At 50.7% G+C, this 22,926-nt stretch overlaps 1 protein-coding gene across 1 annotated transcript in view; it reads right to left on the bottom strand.

The window, feature by feature from the left end:
- The window catches only part of LOC123768925 (uncharacterized), a 75,103-nt gene that overhangs the window by 24,106 nt on the left and 28,071 nt on the right, over positions 1–22,926 (bottom strand). The window contains exon 6 of the mRNA XM_069316918.1: positions 11,099–11,249. Within this exon, the coding sequence (XP_069173019.1) occupies positions 11,099–11,249 (151 nt within the window). The remainder of the gene's footprint in view (positions 1–11,098; positions 11,250–22,926) is intronic.

A 22,926-nucleotide genomic window follows, 5' to 3' on the forward strand; every position in this document is an offset into this window, starting at 1 on the left:
CATGGCTACCAAACAACATTCTAAGAGCTGAACCCCCGGGACATGTACACTCACTGGGACCTAGCAGGGGGAACCACCGGAAGAAGGAAGAGAACTCGACACAAAGGGGGAAAAAACCAAAGGCAGAGCCCCCCACCAGGTAGACAAACAAAAAGAAATAGAAAGCCCCGCAAGAGGACAGCGTACCCAGGCGGAACAGAGCCGGCCGCTATGATTGGTGAAAACAAACTGCACAGTACCCTGCGCCCCGCCAGTGCAAACTGCCCCTTACCCTAAGGCGAACAAGGGAGATAGAACTCCCTTGCACACAAAGGGCGGCCGAAAACTGAGCAGCAAACGGCCTAGCAGAAGCAGGACCCAAGGAACTTGTGGAAGGTAACCCCAAGCCCCAAGGGCAGTACTTACAAGGCACCTAGGGAAGGGAACCCTAGGCGCATGCAGCCTGAGTACTGTAGACTCACTCCCGGCTCATGCACCACCTAGAAGACAGACACCACACTCTAGGTACAGTCATGAAACAACCACTGAAGCCGTTGCACACAACTGGTGCCACTAGCATCAGCCAAAGAACTGGGGAGTGGATCGCCGGCGCAGTAGATCTGGGGCTCCCCCCTTCCCCCTCCTGGGGAGGGGGGGTGCTGTGCAGACAGCAGCGCAACAACGAATGACATCATACTAGTTAGCTCGTTTATGTTTGGAGAGTTCTATCCACTCGTTCGGCTTTTGGTTGCAATTTTCACCAGAATAGGGGTTTGTTTTGGGATGCCTACCTTTCTGAGTGCCTAACCCGGCCGATGGCAGACATAGAATGCTTCCAACCACACGGGGGTTTCTATAGGCTATTGCTTCCCTTGCCTCTCTGAGGGGGCCAGGTTCTGGCTCGTAGTCCCTGGTAGGCCCATAAGAACTCCGTACACATGACAGATGCCAAAGTCTGACATTAGCATATCAGCCTGGTAAGCTCCAGGGAGCCGTAGGGGCTTCCCCCAGAAATATATTATGGGAGCCGTAGGGGCTTCCCCCAGAAATATATTATAACATTTCTTTTGTAAACAGAGTGGTAGATGGTTGGAACAAATTAAGCGAGAAGGTGGAGGAGGCCAAAACTGTCAGTAGTTTCAACAGCCCGTCCTCCAAAAATGGGGTGGTAAATGTAAGAAGACAAATAAGTGCAATTATGTACTATTCATAGCAGTTAGGAATTATACTTATTTTCACTTAGTATTAAATCGTACTGTCAAATATATTGTGAATATTTGAGTTTACCTGAAAAACTGAATAGAAAACCACAACCTCACCTAACAGTCTTAGTTTTTGAAGATAATAATTTTATTGCTTCTTAATTACAATTAGTACTTAACCTATAGCTATATTGATATTACAGTTTTATAAAACTAATAAAACAAAACTAAAATATATCAATAAATTGTAAAGTAACTTAGGATATTTTAAAATTTTGTATAAAATCTCTATTGTTTAATAAACCTGAAAAAGAAATTCCTGATATTTAAAACTTGTGTATTGCAAAATGAAATTGAAAACTTCATCCTAAAATTCTGAGTGTCTTAACAGAAAACGAAGAGAATTAAATCGGGGGAGGGAGTTGGGTAAATGTAACAGCCCCATAAGTGCAATTATGCACTGTTTATGGCAGTAAGAAAATGTACTTATTACACTTTGTATTAAATCGTACTGTCAATTCAGAGGATGGGTTGAGTTTCAAAGTGTTATTCGACAAAGAGTATTGGGGAGGCGGGACACCACGAGCATAGCTCTCATCCTGTAACTACACTTCAGTAAATACACACACCCCCTTGCATACCCCATTACAAATTAAACCATAAGTGCCTCAACATCAGAGACTTACACAGTGAAGTCACAAAACCTTTGTACTACTCAGGATGAGGCATCTTCCACAGGAAGTCAGTCTCTATGGAAAGGACATCTGAACCCACCAGGGAAGGTAACCCTGTCAGGGCAGAGGCGATGGCAGCGAGTGCCTAAGGAAGGTAGACCAAGTCTCATGCAGGTTGGGGTGAACAGTTACTCAAAGCGCACACAACACGTGAGCCTATAAACACATGCTTACGAAGCAAATATTGAAGACTAGAATGAATACATGGGCAAGTGGGCCCCCCACAGGACAAAGTCAAAAGAATGCCCAACACTTCAGAGTGACTCTAGGAGAAGTCAGTTGTTGCTGACACAGGCGAGTGACTGAAAAGATTTACTAGATGACACCAGTAGCTCCCCGGTGCTGCCATCTGGTTGTGGGCAGCTGCAACTGGAGACTGAATGACCTGACTACTGGGTGGATTGTTTCCTGCTTTGTTTACGTTTGCCTTGCTCGTCTGTTTTGATTTGCCCCATCTTTCTGGAGGTTTCTTGGTGAAGGTGATCAGTATATCCCCTACTCTCCGTGTTTCTCTGAGGGAAGGGTGGAGCAGGCCAAGTTTTGGCCTCTGGGCCTCTGGTCTCTGGTTTTTGTTTTACAGTTTTACAAACAGTTTTATTGACTCACAAAGGGTCTAGTGGGACTCAACAGGCAGGGAGTTATTCACAGCATAGCCCAGCATAGCAACATGGAGCCAATGAGTGACCCCCTTCCAGAAAATTTATCCTTGCAGGAGGATACCAAGAATCAAAATGAGGGAAGACACGTCCCACCACTCCTATCATCAAGTAGTGCTGCTACTTGAGTAGCCAAAGATAGTTTATCAATCACAAATGGTTTGAGGCTTCTGTTCCCATCGAGCTCACTAGATAGTTGGTGGCAATCAGGAAAATTTAGAAAATGCTACCGAGTGTAACAGTAGGTGATTTATCATGGCGATAAAGTGAGCTATGCTCCCTGCCGTAATTTGAAGGGCAACACAGCTTGCAAGTTTACCAGTCTTAATGGGCACAAGGGCATTGGGAAACTAGCACTGTCCTAGCAGGACCAGTGTTAAGGTATAAGGAAGGTACCATGAGGTGCCTTGCCAAGAAACACATGTTTTAGACAAAGAAAAGACAGAAAACAATAGTTATGCCACATTATGCAAGCATTCTGGTGCTGTACAAAGCTATAGAAATCTGTCACACACACATTTAATCAGCACACCGCACAATGCTACAACCCATCCTTAGACCAAGTCAATTCTATCCAACGGTTGACTCCAAAGATGCATTAATAAATTTTAACATTTTGTTCATTCAAAACAGAACTTTTCTAAAATGTTAATTAATATTATTATATATTAGCATATTGTGCATATTTAGGCACTAGTTAGGTTAAGTTAGGTCTTAAGGGGCCATGGTAACCGAAAATCCGAAGAAAAATGGAATATTTACGAAAAATTACGAAAAATACTACAACGTTCTGGCAACACTGTGGTCCAAACCGTTTAATGATATCTTGAAAAAACCAGCGTTGAATGTAATGAAACGCCATTTTCTGGGTGAGCCCCGGAGGCTCCCTGGAGCTTATCGGGCTAATGTATGTTATGTTAGACCGGGACATTAGCTAAGGAGTTCAGACCTACCAGGGACCAGCGCCAGAACCTGGCCCCTTCAGAGAGGTTTCAGGGAGCAATGGCCCTGGAAAACCCCATATGGTTGGAGGTTTTCCTTATCTGCCATCGACCGGGGTTAGGCACCCAGAAAGGTAGGCGTAACAAAACAAACCCCACATGGTAAGAAACTACAACAAAAACCGAACAGAGAGGTAGAAAACTCCCTACAATCCCAAGGAAACAAGCAAACAAGCAAACATCACACTTTACTGCCGCGCCGATCGTCCGCGCAGCCCTCCCCACCCCGGGAGGGGGAGGGGGGAGCCCCGGACCTACCGCGCCGGCTGCCAAGCTCCAGTTCGTAAGCTAAGCTTCAACCAACGCGAAAAAAACGCCGACCGGTGGGAGGGAGGGTTTCCAGGGAGCCTCCGGGGCTCACCCAGAAAATGGCGTTTCATTACATTCAACGCTGGTTTTCTGTGGGGAGCCCCTATGGCTCCCTGGAGCTTCATACCCAAAGAGAAGGAAAAGAAAGGGCTAACCCGGGAGGCGGCCGCCACAAACTCTGCAACGCAAAGCCAAGACAACCGGTCGCAAACCTGCGACCCAAGGCAACAAGAACGCCCAAGAACAGACGCACATATGGATGGGCGGCCAAAAACCTGTGCGACCCACAATTCCTTGCGCCCGAAACGAGCCCGAGACATCACCAACACAGCAGCAAATGCTGCAAACGTCTTAACAGCACGGGCGCAAAGACAGACCGCAGGAAGAAGGAAAACACTGCGGACGACCTGGGAGACCCGAGCCCTGAAAACAGGGAACGAAGGAACCGGATCAACCACAGTGCATCCCCAGGCACGGTACACCGGCAACAGCAAAAAGCACAACCGGACAACACAGGACGCACCCCCCGGCCAAACCAAACAAGTGCCAATACCCCAAGAACCCCTCCGGAAAGCAGCCGTCTCGACCGTCGCCAGGACAGAGAAAGGCTGCACACCAATAAAGCTACCACCAGTACCAAAGAGGAGGAAACTGAAACCGAAGGGGCTACCACAAACTGAGGGGAAGATAAGAAGGCACCCTGAACAAGGACCAGGATGGCTCAGGCGAAACATGAGCAGGCCGGAGGGGAAACAAAACGCGAGAAAACGTAATAAACGTCATACTGTCTCCAAGACGAAGCTCGCAGGTGGGACACCGTCAACAAAGCCACCAGAACACCATAGAGATGGTGATACCTGCGTCAAAATACCAGACGCGAAGAGCCAAAGAGAAGGCCGAACCAGTCACGGACAGGACCGATTCGGCCTGCTGAAAGAGGCGAAGCCTCAGGAATAACGCCCCGGGTACGGACACCTATCAAGCAGCGTCTGAAAAGAAGGCCGGGCCGGCCACCATGGAACCATAAGGACTGTTCTCGTGGGAATGGGCTGCAACCGAGCCAGAACCCGAAGCAACAGCTGGACCGGGAGAAGAGGGACAGGTACCCCCCACCTCGACCAGGCCTGCCGAAAGCCTCTACCGTGAAGTCCTCGCAGGTGGGAAGGGCGCCACAAAATGGGCGACGCCTAGACCACGCCGACCCGAAGACGTCCATGGCCAGGAGTCCATAAGCCCAACAGAGCCAACAAAACGAATCGGCGACGACAGGCCAACCCACGAAGAGGAATGAACCGAGACAGCTGTCCACCAGGACGCAGGACACACCCCGGACACGAACCACACGGTTAACCAAACCCCCTGTGGTTCCGGCAAGAACCACCAGAGAACAGTCCAAACAGAGCTGAATGGTAGAGTACCTAGTGACCCAAACCCTCCGAAGCGCAAACCAGACAGCCATGAACACCTGAACCGGGCTGTGAGCCCGACGGACAGACAGACTCCATCAACCTCGGCCGACCTGGTGAGCACTGGTCACAAAGCCCCAGCCGAGAGACGACCCGTCCGTGAACACATCGAGCGAAGGCTCGGGGAGGTGCCAAGGCACGGAACCCCGAAAACCCCAAAGAGGAAGCTGGTGACGCAGCACCAACACCAGATCCCCAGAGGAACCCAAGGAATGCAAGAGGCGGAAGGGGAGTCTCCGTAGGAACCAACCGACGCCGTAGCCAAACCCGACTCCGCGGGCAGACAAGCACGCCGAAGTGCAAACTCCCGCACAACCGCCCAAGCAACCGCTGAGCAACCCGGGACCCCCTCCTGAACAGCCAAAGGCGGGACCACAGCCGCAGGAACACTTCTGGAGGGAAGACAATGAGGGGCCCAAGCGCCTGAAACAAGGCCCAGGTCCGAACCCGGGACGGAAACAGAAGGAAAAACCTCCAGATCACCAGGAAACCAAACCCAGCGATCTGGAAAGAACCATCCCCTGGCGAGCAGACAAGCGGACTGACTGGGAGCCCACTCCAGCCAGTCGTCGAGGTAGGCCAGACACCGAATCTCAGACGCAGACAGGGCACTAAGATCCGGTAAAGATGCAAAGAGTATACAAAGTGCCCCTTAACAAATAGGGAAGGCAATAAAAACAGCAAACTTGAAGCCCCACCACCAAAGCATTATATGACAATCATATTAAGACATATTATGACATATGACAATCATTATATGACAACATGACAATCATAATCAAAGCATAATATGACAGTGCTGGGAAGACGGGACACCACGAGAGTAGCTCTCATCCTGTAACTACACTTAGGTAAGTACACATAGGTAATTACCAACCGTGCTAGCCCCAGAAAAACTGGAGAGGAACGTGCCAAGAAGTGACCTGGAGGTCCAGGTCCACCATCTATGCACCCGGCCCTAACAGAATCCGAACAGGAGACAACAGTCCTCCGAGGAGGGCAGAGGATCCAGGGCGCAGACTGAAGTAGTCCAGAAGAACTGCAGACCGGAAAAGCTCATGACTGCAAAGAGCAGACGGGAAAAGCTCATGACTGCAAAGAGCAGACGGGAAGCCCAGAAGGATGGGGCGGATCGACCACGCCCCACGCACCCACGAAGAGGAAATGACGAAGCGCAGGGGAAGAAGCCCACCCCGCCAGCTCTGAACCCCCCCCAAGGGGGAGAAGCCGTCCTCCGACGCCAGCAGAGGCCGGAAGACAACCCAAAGCGCCCACCAACAGCGGGACCAAGCGAGAGGCGACAGAGCAAGCTGCTCCCCCAGCGCCCAGTCAACAGAGAAGGGAACAGAACCCCTTCCGAAAGAAAAAGTACACTACCGAAGTCATGAGGAGAGACTACGGGAATGAAACCACACTTCGCTGGAAGATGAAGTGAGGGGCGACCTGATCACCACATTCAAGATACCCAAGGGAATCGACAGGGCTGATAAGGACAGGCTATGTAACACAAGGGGCACACGCACTAGGGGACACAGGTGGAAACCAAGTACCCAAAAGAGCCACAGATAGAAATTTTTTTTTTTTTTTTTTATAGTGTCAGAATGGGAATGGGAAAGCACTAGGAAGTAATGTGGCGACTCCTCACACAAGTAACGAGACTGACCCCCATACAATGTCACATGTAGACATGACAGAGCCCAAGAGGCACAGGAACCGATACACCTGTTGATGGACGGTTGAGAGGCAGGACCAAGGAGCCAGAGCTCAACCCCCACAAGCACAACTAGGTGAAGACATAGATTGTAAAAGCACAAGCCGCCGACTAGTGGCAGAGAGCACTACGCCGGCCAGGCAAAGAAGGCACAAAACTGCATCAAAAGGCCCACCTCGACAGCAAAACCACAAAGTCCCAGCACAACCACAACATGTGCCAAGACCCAAAAAGCTCAGCCCGAAAGCCAGGAAGACCCCGGAACCCCAAAAGGCAGAACCGGGGCACACGAGGAAACAAAGTCCCCTGAACCCACAAAAGGGGGCCCAAGAGGAAGAAACCTCCAGAACGAAACCAAGGAACCCAAAGGAACCCAGAATCGAACCAGGGGGAGCCCAACCACCACATTTGCCGGCGGAGAACACCACTGAAAGGCAAAGCACAGACCCCAGCAGAACGCCCTGGGAAAACGGTCCCAACAGACCGAAAACCGAGGGGCAAGGTGTGGGAGCAAGCATACCAGCCAGGGGCACTGAGCCTAAACCCATAGACTCAGACCCCAAATCAACACCCAAACGTTCCCAGAGGAACAGGCAACGGCAAGAAAACACCAGAAAAACAAAGAAACGACAACGGAACAAAAACCCTGAAAATTTTTTGAAAACTCACCAGAGACGCTCGCTCGCACACCCAGACGCATGTAAACAAACCGCAACGCCGCCCTTGTGGACACGCCGTGAAACCGGCAGACGAAAATGGCCGCCAGCAGGGGCTGTGACTGACGCTAAATACACAAAAACACGCCAGCAAATGTGGGAAGCTAGCAGACTGGAAGGGCGAAAAACGCCGCCCAACAGCAGAAAAACCCCTGAAGGGGCAAAACCGCCCCAGAACTGCTAGCAGGCAACCCCCACAGCCCCGGGAACCAACAACAGAGGCCCCGGGGCAGAGCCGTCCTCCAAGCCCTCCACCCTTAAAGAAAAGCAAGAGTCCATGGGAAAGGCAACAAGAGAGGGCCGCTGGTAAGACCCAGAAGCCTTGGCAGGAGGCACAGGCTCAAACCTCCGTCCCCAACCCGAACGGGGCAGCCCCCGAAAACCGCCCGAGTCTCTGCCGCAACTAAACCCCGCCCCGACCCCGAAACACGCAGACGGTCCGGAGCCGGGAACATGGAGAGAAAGGGGCGAGCAGCACCTAACCAAACGGGGCGGCCACGGGGCATTCGAGTGGGAAACCAACCTAGCATGTTGCAGCAACCTAACCTAGCTTGCAACATGGATGCCGCCTGTACTCTGAACAGAAATAACATCAGGAGAGTACTGGAGAACAAGCAGAGAATCACTCGCAAGACTCTGGGTCAAGGTGTCAGTGACCCAACAGGCAGCACGACGGAGGTAAAAATGGCGACTGTCACCCGGAGACAAGGGAACAGCAACCAACGATCCCGTACAAGACGGGTTGGAACCCGGAAGACACATTCAATGGTCCCCCGAGCCCAGACAGGGGTTTCCAGGGCCCGTAGGGTAACAACTACGGGAAGCCCGGGCAAGGTGTTGCCAACCGGTTAAGAAACCCAAACATAACAAGAGGGTAGATTATAGCACTGAAAACCCCCGAGACGTGTACAAGCACGGGGGCCTAGCAGAGGGCCGCCAAACACTACCAGTGGAACTATAACCACCTTAGGCAGACCCCCACCAGGCAAGAAAAATGAAAAACAAAAGAAAACCCCCGCAAAAGTACACCGTCTCCAGAGGCAACAGAAACCGGCCGCCGCTTAGGTGGCAGGCTGCGCAACACCTTGACGCCCTAACCAGCACAATACCAATCCCTACCCAGGGCCAAACAAGGGCCCCAAGCCCCAGCTGGCCCCAAGGGCGAGGCAAATGCCGAGCAGCAAGAACCTCAACGGGAATGGTTCCCGAACGCCCCAGGGAAGATAACCCTGTTACGCAAGGGCAGTACTCACAGGGCGCTTAGGGAAGGCAGCCACTAAGCACATGCAGCCCCGGCACTGATGAAGCACTCCTGGCCACCGCACACCACAACACATGGCAGTGAACGCCACACAAGGCAAACACCGCCTAGGAAACTGAGGCCAGAGAAGCGTCAATCCCGGTTGACATTAGCGAACGAACTGGAGCTTGGCAGCCGGCGCGGTAGGTCCGGGGCTCCCCCCTCCCCCTCCCGGGGTGGGGAGGGCTGCGCGGACGATCGGCGCGGCAGTAAAGTGTGATGTTTGCTTGTTTGCTTGTTTCCTTGGGATTGTAGGGAGTTTTCTACCTCTCTGTTCGGTTTTTGTTGTAGTTTCTTACCATGTGGGGTTTGTTTTGTTACACCTACCTTTCTGGGTGCCTAACCCTGGTCGATGGCAGATAAGGAAAACCCCCAACCATATGGGGTTTTCCAGGGCCATTGCTCCCTGAAACCTCTCTGAAGGGGCCAGGTTCTGGCGCTGGTCCCTGGTAGGTCTGAACTCCTTAGCTAATGTCCCGGTCTAACATAACATACATTAGCCCGATAAGCTCCAGGGAGCCGTAGGGGCTCCCCACAGAAATAACGTAATTAGAGTCAAATTTCCCGCTGCAACTTTCGTGAATCTGGTCCTCGCGGCGTGAGTGCGCCGCGGGGTATTGTATCTTACGTTGTAGAAGTCTTATTTTTCGTAATAGCTTTGAAAATAACATGTTATGCATAAAATGAATATAAACTCACTCATTGGCAACAGTATCGTGAGAGAGAGAGGGGTGGTATGTGGCTCAGGCCCTCAGTGACTGTGTGTCTCTCTTGGAGAGAGGATATATCGCTGACGCGCTCTCACAATATCTCCCAGAACTCATGCTATTATTGCTATTTGTACTGCAATATGACTTACCAAACGAACAAGAGGAAAGCATTGAAAGCTAGATGCATGCGAGCTCTCCATACAAGGTACGAGCTGGCCAATGCGTAAATTACGCATTGTCACGAGTGACCGCGAGTAGAGTAACTTGTCGCGCGCGCTACGCAACTCCAACTTTTACAACTAGATCTTGTTTCACAGCCTTTATTTATTATTCAATTTACATGAAACTTGCACATTATATGTAGAGTTTACGCCTCTAAAAAATTACGTCATTATTCTTATCTACGTAGATTTATTGATTTTATAAATAATGATGCACTTCATTTTGTTGCATACGTTTTTGGGAAACTTCTAAAAATCTGTATTATTGCACTAAATACATCTGGGATAAAGATGTGTCATAAAAATCTTTATTATATAGTAACGTCATAGGTGAGTGTCGTAGAAATGATTTTGGTTCACAATTGTGGGCTGTGAAATCAATTGAACATGGTTGAATTTTTTTTTTTTTTTTTTTTTTTTTTTTTTCTCCTTCTCTATTTAGGCTGAGATGCTGAAACTTGGCCTAGGTGCAGCACCTTTCACATGTATCAGGATAATAAATTATGAATACCCTGCAACAATTTCTTATATCCTGGTACTATGGCCCCTTAAAGTTCTGTTGCTGATTATATGTATTTATAGTACGTGGGTGAAGCATTTACCGCATTGTAGTTTGAACAAAAGTCGTCAGTGAAGCACTTGTTCCGGAAGTGTTCAGACGTCATTAGTTGTGAGTCGTGTGTAAACCGTTTTTCATTCATAAACAGGTGGGGTTGTATACGTGGCGGGTGCATGGAATGAACTTTGGGTCTTTGTTTAGAGGATGGGCTGAATGCTAACCTTTTTGGTTTAAAGATACTTCACCTGTACATGCATAGAAAGAAACCCATTTCACTTTCCTGATGTTGAAACACTTCAGTGTAAGGGCATGAGCTTTGTTCCACTCATCCTTAATTAATAAAAAAGGGGAGGGTATAGCAAAAATAAATACAGTGTAAAGATTAAATTTTTTTAACTAGTTTAAAATTAAACTAAAATATAGTTTAAGCATTTCAAGTTCATTTAACAATGAACATGTTGTGACCATATCATCTCATTGATTACATTTAGCTCTGCATAATGAAAAGAATTTCTCAAAAGCAAAGCAACTTACCAATTGACAACACATGCCAAAGTTCCACTTTGTTTAGGCAAACTCCATACAAGAAGCACTTTTCTCTTGAGAAGTATACATGATCACCAGTTTCTAGACGCAGCCGGCCAACCAGACGATGAAGTTCACTGATACAGCCTTTTGGAGTGTTCTGCAGAAATTTATGATCATATTTAACTAGATGACTACTCCTAGGTAACATGCAACTCATATTTGCTTTTTAAAATACTACCTAATATTTGTAATTAATACATTCAACTTCAATTTTTAGGAGTTAGTTATCTAACCTTGTATTTTATGTGTGTGTGTTCCCAAGCCTTGTACAGTATGTCTTATCCGGTTCACAGTGTTTTTAGCCCTGTGGCCTTTATTCCTGGTACGAGAGTTGACTTAGTTCTGGAATGATTTTTTTGCCCAGTGTTGAACTTTCTTCAAAGCAGCTATGTCTTTCTGAAGATTAGGACTGCATGCTTGGATACAATAATCAAATTCAAATTCAATATTCAAAATCAAATTTGTATTCAAAAGAATGTGTGTACAAACATAAAAGTAATGTACATTTGTGGGGACAAGAGACTGGTGTGTCAGTCAGCCATGCTTCATATACTAATGAAGCCACTGTAGAAATGTACTGAAATCTCACTACTACTTGACCAATTGGCAGGTATGAAGAAGGGAAAGATCCACCCTTGAGGGTCACCCTAAATGGTGCTAAAGAGAGGGAAGAAGCAATCAGGAATGTTAGGACACTACAAAGTGATGAGGAAAGGAAATTATGGTCATTAAGATGATATCTTTCAAAGGAAGACAGAGAAACTGAAACTGAACCTCGTAGAGGCAAAAAGTCCAAATGAGAGGAGAAAAGAAGAAGAAATCAAATTTTTTTTCTACAAGGTGATAAAGCCAGTGAAATGGTACAAAAAGGCAACAAAATCACTAGAGAAAGAGGGGATGAAGAACAAGGGGAGAGGAAACATGTTCCTGAAAATTGCATACGGCAACATAGACTTCAACTTGAAATCCATAGACTGGGAGGCATATGAAGCCAGAACCGAGTACTTTTGGACCTGTAGATTCGTAATCATCATCCTGGAAACATTCATGTTTCAACACGTTAAACAAGCTACGAGGATGAGGAAAGGGGATGTTCCCTCCATGCTGGATTTGATATTCACAAGGAATGAGAAAGAGAGATTTGACATTCAGTACCTTCCTCCCTTGGGTAAAGGTGACCACGTCTTTCTGGGAATAAAGTGTGCAATGCGTTATAATCTGGAAGAAAATGAGGAAGTTGAAGCAGTTGAAAAACCCGATTTCAGGAGAGGACATTATGGGGAACTTAGAAATTTGTTGACCAGACCACAAACTAGAAGTTGAAGGGACGACGACGTTTCGGTCCGTCCTGGACCATTCTCAAGTCGATTGTCGCAACTTAGAAATTTCTTTAAGGAATTTGACTGGAAAGACTTGCTGCTAGGCAAGGAAATAAATGTCAAGGAAGAATGTCAAATTCTGTGAAATATATGATAAAGGCACAACAAAATCTATACCAAAGCAGAGATGCAGAACTAAGAAACAGGACTGGTTCCACAGAAATTATGAGAGGGCCAGAGATCAGCATACACAATGGAATAAAGCAAGAGGCCAAACCCCAAACATACCAGCGATACAAAGAAGCATGAAACAACTACATGGTAGTGAAAAGGAGAGGCAGAAAGAAATTGAGAAAAATATAGCAGACAATTATAAAACAGAACCAGGCCTATTCTATAAATTCATCATAAGCAAATTGCAGGTAAAGGATATTATCCAAAAGTTTAAAATGGTAAACAGATTCTCGGAAAATGATAAGAACATGTATGAAACTGTAAACGAACAGTTCCAAAGTGCAGTTGTGCAAAATTAAATCTTCAGAGAACCAAACACAATAAGAATTCCAGAGAACAATATAGAGCACACACAGGTGTCTAGAGACGAAGTGGAAAAAACCAGAGTTGAATGTAATGAACCATCATTTTCTGGGCGAGTCCTGGATGCTCCCCAGAGTCTACCCGGCTGATTTGCATGTACTAGACCACTGCATCAGTCCTTCAAATGGAGTTCCAATGCCTACTGTGGACCATGAGCTAGCACTTAGCCCCCCTCAGAGAGGCACGAGAAGCAATGGCTTATAGAAACCCACCCGTGGTTGGAAGCATTCTTTGTCTGCCATTGACCGGGTAAGGCACCCAGAAACATAGGCGTCCCAAAACAGACCCCAACTGGTGAAACATTGCTACTGAAAGCCGAACTGCTAAGCAGAACTCCCCAATCTGAATACCTGTACAAGCAAATAAGCATGACATCACACCTGTCTGCACAGCTCCCCCCCTTCCCGGGAATGGGAAGGGGGGGAAGGCTCCAGACACCCATGCCAGCTATCCAACCTCAGTTCTGAGGCTGAATGTCAAAAATGCAAAACCGTCGACCAGAGGGAGGGAGGAAGGGTTGCCGGGAAGCAACTCAACCTGAGAGCAATCCGGGACTCACCCAGAAAATGGCGTTTCATTACATTCAACACTGGTTTTCTGTGGAGAGCCTCTCTGGCTCCCCAGAGCTTCCTAACCATAGAAAAGTAATAGAGAGGCGGCCGCCACTCACACCTCAACTCAAAGCCGAGACAACTGGCTGAAAACTGCGACCCAAAGCGACACACGCCCGACTAGAGGTCAGGAACATTAATGAGGTAATGGGCAACCAGGACCCTCCAAAGTCCTCGTGCCCGAATGTCAGCCCAAGACATATTACCAAAAACAGCAGTTAAAACAGCAAATTTGCGAAAGTCATGGGCACGAGGATAGACCGCAGGTTGGCTAGACCTAATAACCCTGCGGACGACCTGGAAGACCTGAGCCCTGGAACAGAGAAGTAGGGAAACTAGGTCAACCCAAAGGATATTCCCAGTCACGGAGGCCGTGGCACGCAAATAACGGCAGAGCTACAACCGAGCACAACACATGATGCAATCCCCGCCAAACCAACCAAGCATCAACCACCCAAAAAGCCCTCTGGAAAGCCACTATCTTGTTCTTTGCCAGAAAAGAAGGAGACAGCTGTAAATGAACAAACCTACCACCAGGACCAAAAGATCAGAAAGAGCCAACTTACAAACAGACAAAAAGTGACAAAAGGACCGCCATGGGGCTTCATATTGCCGCCGAGACGAAAGACACAGGTGGGACATTATCAATGAAGCCACCTGATCACCATACAAGTGGTGATAAATCCGTGACAGAAAGATCAGACCCAAAGATCGTAAGAGAAGATCGAACCAGCCACGTACATGACCGGACCGATCTGCTGAAAGAGGTGGAGCCGCGGAAAAGTCCCCAGGTTCAGACACCGAGCAAGCAGCACCTGAAATCAAGGCTGGGCTGGCCATCACGGGGCCAACAGGACAACTCTCCCTTGGAAAGTCTCCAACCAAGCCAGAACCTGAAGCAACAGCTGTCTGTTGCCTCGCAGTCAGGGAAGGGTGCCATATATACAGGGAGACGTCTCGACCACACCGACGCAAAGAGGTCCACTTCCGGGTGCTCGTACATCCTGCAAAGCCAACTAAACGATTCGGCGTCGATCGTCCATTCCGTGGAAAGAGGCATGAACTAGGACAGGCAGTCCTCCAGGACGTTGGAAATTGCCTGGATGTGAATCGCCAGAAAAGACAAACCACGAGAACTCTGCATACAAGTCACCCGAAGCAATCAGCCCCAAGTACTGAAGAGAACCCCCTCGCTTCATGAGATGATCCACCGGGGCACAGTCCAAATGGAGCCAAATCGTCGATCTGCGAACAACATGAACCCTCTGAAGCGACAGCTACACCGCCGTAAACTTCGTATCGTGCTGTGAGCCTGACAGAAGGACAGACCCCATGGACTCTAGCTGGCCTGGTGAGCACTGATCACAAAACCCCAGCCAAGAGACAACGCATCCGTGAACACATCGAGCGAGGCCTCAAGTAGACACCACGGAATCAAACCAAAAAAAAAAAAAAATGATATAGCCAGCAATGCAGCAGCCGATGCAAGGCCCCGGAGGTCGAACCCAAAGATCACGAGAGCGGCGAAAAGGGCGTCCCAGAAGGAACCAGAACAGCCGCCGAAGCCAGACCCAACCTGGCAGGTAAACCAGTACGGCGAAGTTCAGATTCTCGTACAGCTGCTCGAGCAACTGACGAGTGACCTGGGAGCACCCCAGAAACAGCAGAAGGGAGCGGGGAGGGGGTGGGGGGACTGCAGCCGCACTAACGATAACGGAGGGAAAGACAAGGAAGCGGTCCTACAGTCCTAAACAAGACCCAGCCAAGTCCGAACCTGAAAGAGAACCAGATGGGATTTCCTCCAGTTCACCAAGAACCCGAAGCCAGCGAGCTGGGAAAGAGTCAAACTCCTGGCGAGCAGACACTCCGACCGACTCGGAGCCCACACCAGCCAGTCGTTGAGGTAGGCCAGAACCCGAATCCCTAATAGACGCAGATGGGCCACCATAACTCGGGTGAGACGCATGAATACGCGAGGTGCAAGATTCAGGCCAAATGGAAAGCAATGAAAGCAGAAAGCCCCACCACAAAACCTGACCAATCCCTGAACCCCGGATAAATCGGGACGTGCCAATATACGTCCCGGAGCTCCAGAGACACCATCCAAACATCCTGCTTCAGGAGAAGCCAGACCTGGGAAAGAGTGGTCATCTGAAAAGAGGGGTAAAACATCCAGGGGGACAAGTCCAGAATAAACCTCAGATCTGCACAGCCCCTTTTCAGGACTGGAAACCAGGTGGGAAACCCATCAGAGGGAAGTGGTCGTTTCAACCACGCCCAAGTGCACCCATGCAGGGGAAGAAGCCTGGCCCGCTAGCCCCAAACCCCCTGGAGGAGGTGGTGCCACCCAACACCACCATAGGCTGGAAGAGATGATATGAAACGCCCACGAATCATGGGACCAGGCTTGAGCAAAATGTGCGAGCCTTTTCCCTACCGCCCCCTCAATGGGGCGACCCGTGAAAGGGCCGATGCCCTTTATAAGAAGCTGACCAACGAGTACAGCGACCACTACGCTGCACCGACCAGACACTACCAGCTCCAAACGCAGCGCTGGCTCTGAAACTGGCACCGCTGGCCCACCACGACCCTTCCCGAAAGGCCCACCACAGCCATCCCAGAGAACCAAGAAGTCTGACATGGGATGACAACTAGATAAAACTGCTTGCAAGCTGCGTGACAGCAGACTCCACAAGCAGCAACGGACAAAAGGGAAGGGAGGGAATTATCAGTAGAAGGAGATTCCAGTAGATCAGTAGGTTCCAAGGAGAGAGCAAGCACAGCCTGTCGACACATTAGGCATAAAAAAAAAAAAACGACACCACCACCTATTTGAAAATTGGTGCAAACAACTTCAACAAGGCAGCCGACGCCCTAGCTGCCGAGGTAAGTGCACCGGAGTCTTCAATATCAGAAGACTGGGCAAGCTGGAGCACAAGCAAGGTGCAAGTCTCGCAAGGCTTTGGGTCAAAGGTGTCATTGACCCAACAGGCAGCATGATGGAAGCAAAACTGGTGAGTGTCATCCTGAGACAAGGGGGATAATGCAATTTTCAAACTAGCACTCTGTGAGTTGGAACCCAGAGGACGCATCCATAGGTCCAAAGAGCCTCAATGGGGTGTTCCAGGGCCTTTAGGCTGACTGCTAAGGAAACCCCAAGCAAGGTATTGCTAACCGGTTGAGCTCAAACTACCAAAAGAACTGTTAAAAAACTGAACCCCTATGACATGTACAAGCATGGGGGGCCTAACGGAGGATTACCAATACAGCAGAAGGGTGAATAAACCAAGGGGGCAGACCCCCACCAGGCAAAATAAACAAAAAGAAAAAGAAAACCCTGTGAAAGTACAACGTCCCCAGGAGGAACAGAACTGGCCACTGTGTATAATGGGAGACAAGCTGCACAATACTTTGCCCCTACCAGTAATGATACCACTTCCTACCCAAGGCCAAACAGTGGCAACAAAAAATTCCAGCTAGTTACAAGGGTGGGCAATTGCTGAGCAGCAAAAGACCCCTATGAAAGCAGTTTCCGAATGTCCTGTAGAAAATAACCCCAGGACGCAAGGACAGTACCTACGTGCTGATGAATTACTCCTGGCCTGTGCACCACACAGCAGAATACACCACAAGGCACAGAACTGCAAGAGTCAAAGAGGCCAGAGTTGACGACCGCCACAGTCCACATCAGTCGAGGAACTAAATGCTGTAGAGGCCGGCGTGGAGTGGTTGCCTCCCCACCCATTGGGTTGGGGGGCTGCGTGGACGATAGGCGTGACAGCGTTAGCCTATCCGTTAGAGTTTTGGTAACGAATTTTACTATATGGGGTTTGTTTTGTTACGCCTATCTTTCTGGGTGCCAGTCCCCGGTCGATGGCAGACATGGAATGCTTCCAAATACATGGGGGTTTCCATTGGCCATTGCTCCTCATGCCTTGGCAGAGGTGACCTTCACCAAGCATCTTGTCTATCTCCAATTGTGAATTTTTGATGACATCTGGCTTTTCCTCTCTCCACCATAGCCAAAGTAAGTTACATACATTTTTTTTTTTTTTTTTTTTTTTTAGTTCCGATGAGTTAGAATGCAATTTAATAATATTAAAAAGAAAAAAAAACCAGCATTGAATGTAATGAAACGCCATTTTCTGGGCGAGTCCCGGAGGCTCCCCGGAGCTATCCATGGCTGATATGGACACCCTAACTATTTTGCATCAGTCGATGTGGGTGGAGTTCTAGGCCTACTGGGGACCACGACCTCTCTCCCCTCAGGGAGGCACGGGGAGCAATGGCCCATAGAAATGCACATGTGATTTGGAGCATTCTATATCTGCCATCGACCGGGACAGCACCCAGAAAGGTAAGCGCCACAAAACATACCCCTATTCTGGTTAACAACAAAAATCGACAAACGAGTGGACAGAACTCCCCCAGGAAAACGAACTAACAAGCATGACGTCACACGAGCCGCGCCGCATGTCTGCACAGCTCCCCCCTCCCTGGGAGGGGGAAGGGGGAGCCCCAAACCCCCGCCCCAGTTCTGAGGCTGGATATCAAAACCGCGAAAAAAACGCCGACCGGAGGGCGGGAGGGTGCCGGGGAGCCTCCGGGACTCAACCAGAAAATGGCGTTTCATTACATTCAACGCTGGTTTTCTGGGGGAAGCCCCTACGGCTCCCCGGAGCTACTTCACCAAAGACTACCTAAGAAAACAAGGGGACATACCCGGGAGGCGGTCGGTGAACCACTCCTCAACACGAAGTCGAGACAACAACCCAAAGACCCCTCCGGAAAGCAGCAGGCACATCATTCACCAGAAAAAGGGAGAACGGCCGCAGACGAAGAAACCTATGACCAAGACCATAGGAGCCAAAAACCAATGCGCCTGAGAAGAGCATGAAGCTCTGCCACATGACCCCCAGAAGCCAATGCCAACATAAAAAGAGAGCTGAAGCAAAGCAAACCTGACCCCAAGGAGCCACAACCACCATGGAGAAGAAAAACAGGAGAGCACCCTGTCCAAAGACCAGGACGGCACAGGCAGTGCATAAGCAGGCCGGAGGTGAAACAACGCACGAGACAGCCTGCGAAATGGCGCTGAAGGAACATCGATACCGAAAGCTAGCAGCAGAAACCAAGGTGCCAGACCCAGGAACGGCCCCAAGCGCCTCTACATCCTCCGCAAGCCAATCCTATGACAGCCCCAAGAGGGAAAAGAAAACGCAGGACCAAAACCAAAATGCCACAAGCGTGCAAGTCCACCGCCACAAGTGTAGCCGACAGGGAAGGAACCCACATAAGGAGCCGCCCCGCACCAACATCCTGCAGAAGGGCAAGAGCGAAAAGACTCATTAAGAGGAGCAAAATCGCCACCAGGAAAACGAGTAGCGCCGAGACAGCGCGAAGAGAAGAAATATGCACAAAAGAACAAGAAGGCCAAACACCCAGAAGCTGCCGGGAATAGGACCCACAAGCTCTAGAAAGGACTGGACGGAAGTAGCAAAACCGTCCCGAACCTTCACGAACAAAAAGAAGCAAACACAAAGGACGAAGGCACAAAAACCCGGTCGCACCCGAGACCAAAAGTCATGCAGAAACCCCAAGAAGAGGGGGACATGACGGAGAAGGCCCGTCCCGGAAAAAAGGGGCGAAGACCGTAGAAAAGCACCCACCGACAGGACGGAAACAACGGGCACAATAGACAAGGAAACCGAGCCCAGGGAGGGGCCAACGCCCACAAAACACGTGCAGAGAGGGGGAAAGGAAAAACCCCACACCACCAAACCGCAAGCCCCGCCCAGAGGGGTAGAAATACCCCGGCGGGGACCAACGGGGCCTGAGGCCCCTCACGTGAGCCCCACCCCAGCCCCGGGAACCCACCCTGCAGGCCCCGGGGCCGAGCTGTCCCCTCAAAGCCCCAGCGTCAAGAAAAACCCCAGGGCAGCTGGGAAAAACACTAAGGAAGGGAGCCCACTAGGCTCTGGAACTTGAACCGAAACCGGAGGATAGGCGAGGGGCGAGATGAAGACCCCAAGCTCATCCCCAGCCAGCACAACAAGGCGAGGACAAGACAGAGAATCCAAGGAACATGGAAAAACCAGGCCCGGCACAGCAAGACCGGCAAGGAAGGAGGGCCCCAGAGGGAGAGACCACGGAAGGGCCAAACATAATGCCACAACCAACCCTGACAAGCAGCTGCAGTACCAAAGCCGCAGTAAAACGTCACCACACTCCCCAAGGAAGCGACAGAAGATAGATAAATCGTACAAGAGTGGCACACAAGGGGACACAGGCGGAAACCGAGCACCCAACTGAGCCACAGGGATGGTAGAAGAAATGTGTGCAGTGTAACAGGCAATCGAAGGAACACATTAAACCGCCCAACTAGGGCTGACCCCATACACAGCCCCAAGAGCAGAGACGAGAGCGCCCATGAAGCACAGAATCCGCTCGGCAGGCAAACGACAGGGGAGAGGCGGAACCAAAGAACCAGAACCCAATCCTGCAAGCACAAGGAGGCGAGCATAAAACACCCTCGACACAGGAAAACGTACCACCAAACAGGCACCCCCACCGTTGCACTGCGGAACAAGGTGGAGGCGGGGCCCCGAACTCAAGCAAGGTTAGACAAGCATAGGAGAGGGGTAGGAGGAGAACAGGCAGGAGCCGCCTCGGAAGGGACAAGAGGCCACCCGTGAACCGAGGAAGGAATCAGGTGGAGAGAACAAGAGCTGCCCAGTATGGGCTAATAGCCCTGCAGTAGGCACCTCGGGTGGTACGGTCCACATTCTCAAGTACGTATGTACACCCATTCCTACTTCCAAAAACAAAAATAGCGTCAGGACGAAGGAGATGCCAAACCGCACCAACTCACCTGCAGAACATAGGCGCTGAAGGGCCATGACGCAAGCTTTCGAGTCCGTAGCCACCGGAGGCGGCCAGGGCGCCCATGCTGGAGAGGACGGGAGCGGCAAAGGAGGCTCCCCACCCTAGAACGCAGGGAAAAACGATGTGACTTCCCCACAGCGGCACCCCAGAACACCCCCAAAGCAATGGGGCACGGATTGGATTAAGAAAAGAGCGAGAGGCGAAGCCCCCCCAAGAGAAAAGGGATGCAGAACACGTGTGCACACCACCAGGAACCAAAACAAACTCCCACGGTGCATGCGCAGGACGCGAAAGAAAAGTAGCCCAACAAGGCGAGAAGTAGCCCAACCAGGTGAGAAGTAGCCCAACCGGTGACAAGCAACCCAACTGGCGACAGTAGCCCAAACTGCTACAAGGAGCCCAAAACGGCTACAAAGGAGCCGCCCAAACGGCTACAAAGGAGCCGCCCAAACGGCTACAAAGGAGCCGCCCAAACGGCTACAAAGGAGCCGCCCAAACGGCTACAAAGGAGCCGCCCAAACGGCTACAAAGGAGCCGCCCAAACGGCTACAAAGGAGCCGCCCAAACGGCTACAAAGGAGCCGCCCAAACGGCTACAAAGGAGCCGCCCAAACGGCTACAAAGGAGCCGCCCAAACGGCTACAAAGGAGCCGCCCAAACGGCTACAAAGGAGCCCAAACAGCTACAAGGAGCCCAAACGGCTACAAGGAGCCCAACCTGTCCAGAACAGAAGGAACCAGTATGGAGGCAAACTCCGGGACACGCAGGAGGTAAGCCGCAAAGGCCAACCGCACCGCAGGCGAAGAGATGCAGTTAGCCGAAAACCTCCGGAAGACGGAACCGAAGAAACTACAGGGACACGGAACCGAACTCGGGGAGGAGCAGAACCCAAGCCCAAATTGTACGCAGAGGGGGGAAAGAAAACCCCACTCCTCGCAACAGTAAGCCCCGCTCAGAAGGACGGAAATCCAGGCGGGGCGCAATGGAGCCCAAGGCCCCCAAGGCCGCTCCTCCCCAACCCCAGGAGCCTCTACACCAGGCCCCGGGGCCGAGTCGACCTCCAAAGTCCCGGCCCCACAAGAAAAAGCCGGGGCAGCCGAGAGAGCTGGAAGAGAAGGGGCCCACTGGTCAGACCCCGGAGCATCGGCCGGAGGAACAGACTCGAATGCCTCCGCAGCTACCCCGGACGGGGCAACCCCCGAAACTGCCCAAGTTTCAGAACCTCTAACCCCGCCCCAACCCCGAAGCCTGCAGATGCGTAGGGGCCAGAAGCAGGAGGGGGAAAAACAAGGGGGCGTGGAAGAACCAAAGCTGAAGCGACTAAAACCCCCAAGTCTGGGTCCCTACACAAGCGGGGCAGCATCGGGGCGTCCGGGGAAGCGACAAACCTGAGCGCGTTGCAACATCCTACCCTGCAACGCGCAAGCTGCCTGCACCCATGGGAATTCATCAGCAGACTGGGTGAACGGAGTCACGAACAAGCAAGAAAGCTCGCAGGACTCAGGGTCGAACATGTCAATGACCCAACAGGCAGCATGACGGAGGCAAAAACAAGGAGAGTCACCCTGAGACAAAGGGACAGAGCAATCCTCAACTCGCACAAAGCGAGAGGGGACGCAAGGGTCTCCACTATCGGACCCGAGAGCCTCCAGGGGGGTTTCCAAGGGCCCCTAGACTGGGTCTGCTAAGGGTTATCCCAGGCAGGGCACTGCTAACCGGCGCCCCAAACTACCAAGCAAACTGCTAAAGCTGAACCCACGGGACGTGTCCACCCGTGCGGGCGAAGCAGGGGGTGCCACCACACAAACAAACCTAATATAAGGAAGGGGGGAACACAAGGCAGACCCCCTACCAGGCAAAAACAAATATAAAAGAAAAACCACACAAGTGGACAACGTACCCAGAGGGAACAGAGCCGGCCGTTGTCATAGGTGAAAACTAGCTAAGCAGTACCCTGCGCCCCACCAGTGCTATAACTACCACTTACCCCAAAGTAAACAAGGGAGTAAAACCCCCAAACACTCGGGGCGGCCAAACGCCAAGCAGCGAAAAGCCAACAGAGGTAGACCCAAGGTGACTTGTGGATGGCAACCCCAAGCCCCAAGGGCGGTACTTACAGGGCACTCAGGGAAGGTGACCCTAAGCACATGCAGCCCGAGTACCTGAGAATACTACTCCCAGCTCACACGACCACCGTAAGAGCAGCACTGAAAACAAGTCACAGCACTGAGACAAGACCGGAGCTGGAGTCACACGACCGTGCATTATCCCATCAGCCGAGGAACTGAGGCGGGGATCGCCGGCCGCAGACATGCGGTGCGGCTCGTGTGACGTCATGCTTGTTAGTTCGTTTTCCTGGGAAG

The sequence above is a fragment of the Procambarus clarkii genome, chromosome 86, assembly GCF_040958095.1.
Source record: "Procambarus clarkii isolate CNS0578487 chromosome 86, FALCON_Pclarkii_2.0, whole genome shotgun sequence".
Classification (NCBI taxonomy): domain Eukaryota; kingdom Metazoa; phylum Arthropoda; class Malacostraca; order Decapoda; family Cambaridae; genus Procambarus; species Procambarus clarkii.